This window comes from Nematolebias whitei, chromosome 15 (assembly GCF_014905685.2).
Source record: "Nematolebias whitei isolate Nwh7 chromosome 15, NemWhi1, whole genome shotgun sequence".
Classification (NCBI taxonomy): domain Eukaryota; kingdom Metazoa; phylum Chordata; class Actinopteri; order Cyprinodontiformes; family Rivulidae; genus Nematolebias; species Nematolebias whitei.
Window position 1 is genome coordinate 37,235,654 of NC_056512.1, and position 507 is coordinate 37,236,160.

A 507-nucleotide genomic window follows, 5' to 3' on the forward strand; every position below is an offset into this window, starting at 1 on the left:
GTTTTGTGTCTTCTGTCCCTCTGGACTGATGGTTTTGTGTCTTCTGTTTCCGAGCAGACTGAAGCTGCTGCCTGTGATCCTCTGGACCAGCTGTACGAGGCTTTGGCAGAGGTGGTGGGGGTCCAGGAAAACTCGGAGTGCTACAAGAACTACTTCCTGGTAACAAACACCCCCACATGGTGCTGGACTGGTGTTGGTGAAAAATGTCCTCATGGTTCTGTGTCCTGCAGCCCGGCGGAGACACAGTCAGCCTGCAAGAGAACGTGGTTCTGATCTCAGAGGGGACAACCGGACTGGTGACCTGGGAGGCTGCTCTGTACCTGACGGAGTGGGTTCTGGAGAACCCGCAGGTTTTTACCAGCAGGTATGACCCGGACAGGTCTCAGTCCATCACAGTGACACCTGGACAGGTCTCAGTCCATCACAGGGACACCTGGACAGGTCTCCAGTCCATCACAGAGACACCTGGACAGGTCTCCAGTCCATCACAGGGACACCTGGACAGGT

At 55.6% G+C, this 507-nt stretch overlaps 1 protein-coding gene across 1 annotated transcript in view; it reads left to right on the plus strand.

Annotated features, from left to right (window-relative positions):
- eef2kmt (eukaryotic elongation factor 2 lysine methyltransferase) overlaps positions 1-507 on the plus strand; it is a 13,690-nt gene that overhangs the window by 7,949 nt on the left and 5,234 nt on the right. Inside the window, exons 4-5 of the mRNA XM_037688574.1 lie at positions 58-159; positions 231-364. Coding sequence (XP_037544502.1) covers positions 58-159; positions 231-364 — 236 coding nt within the window. The remainder of the gene's footprint in view (positions 1-57; positions 160-230; positions 365-507) is intronic.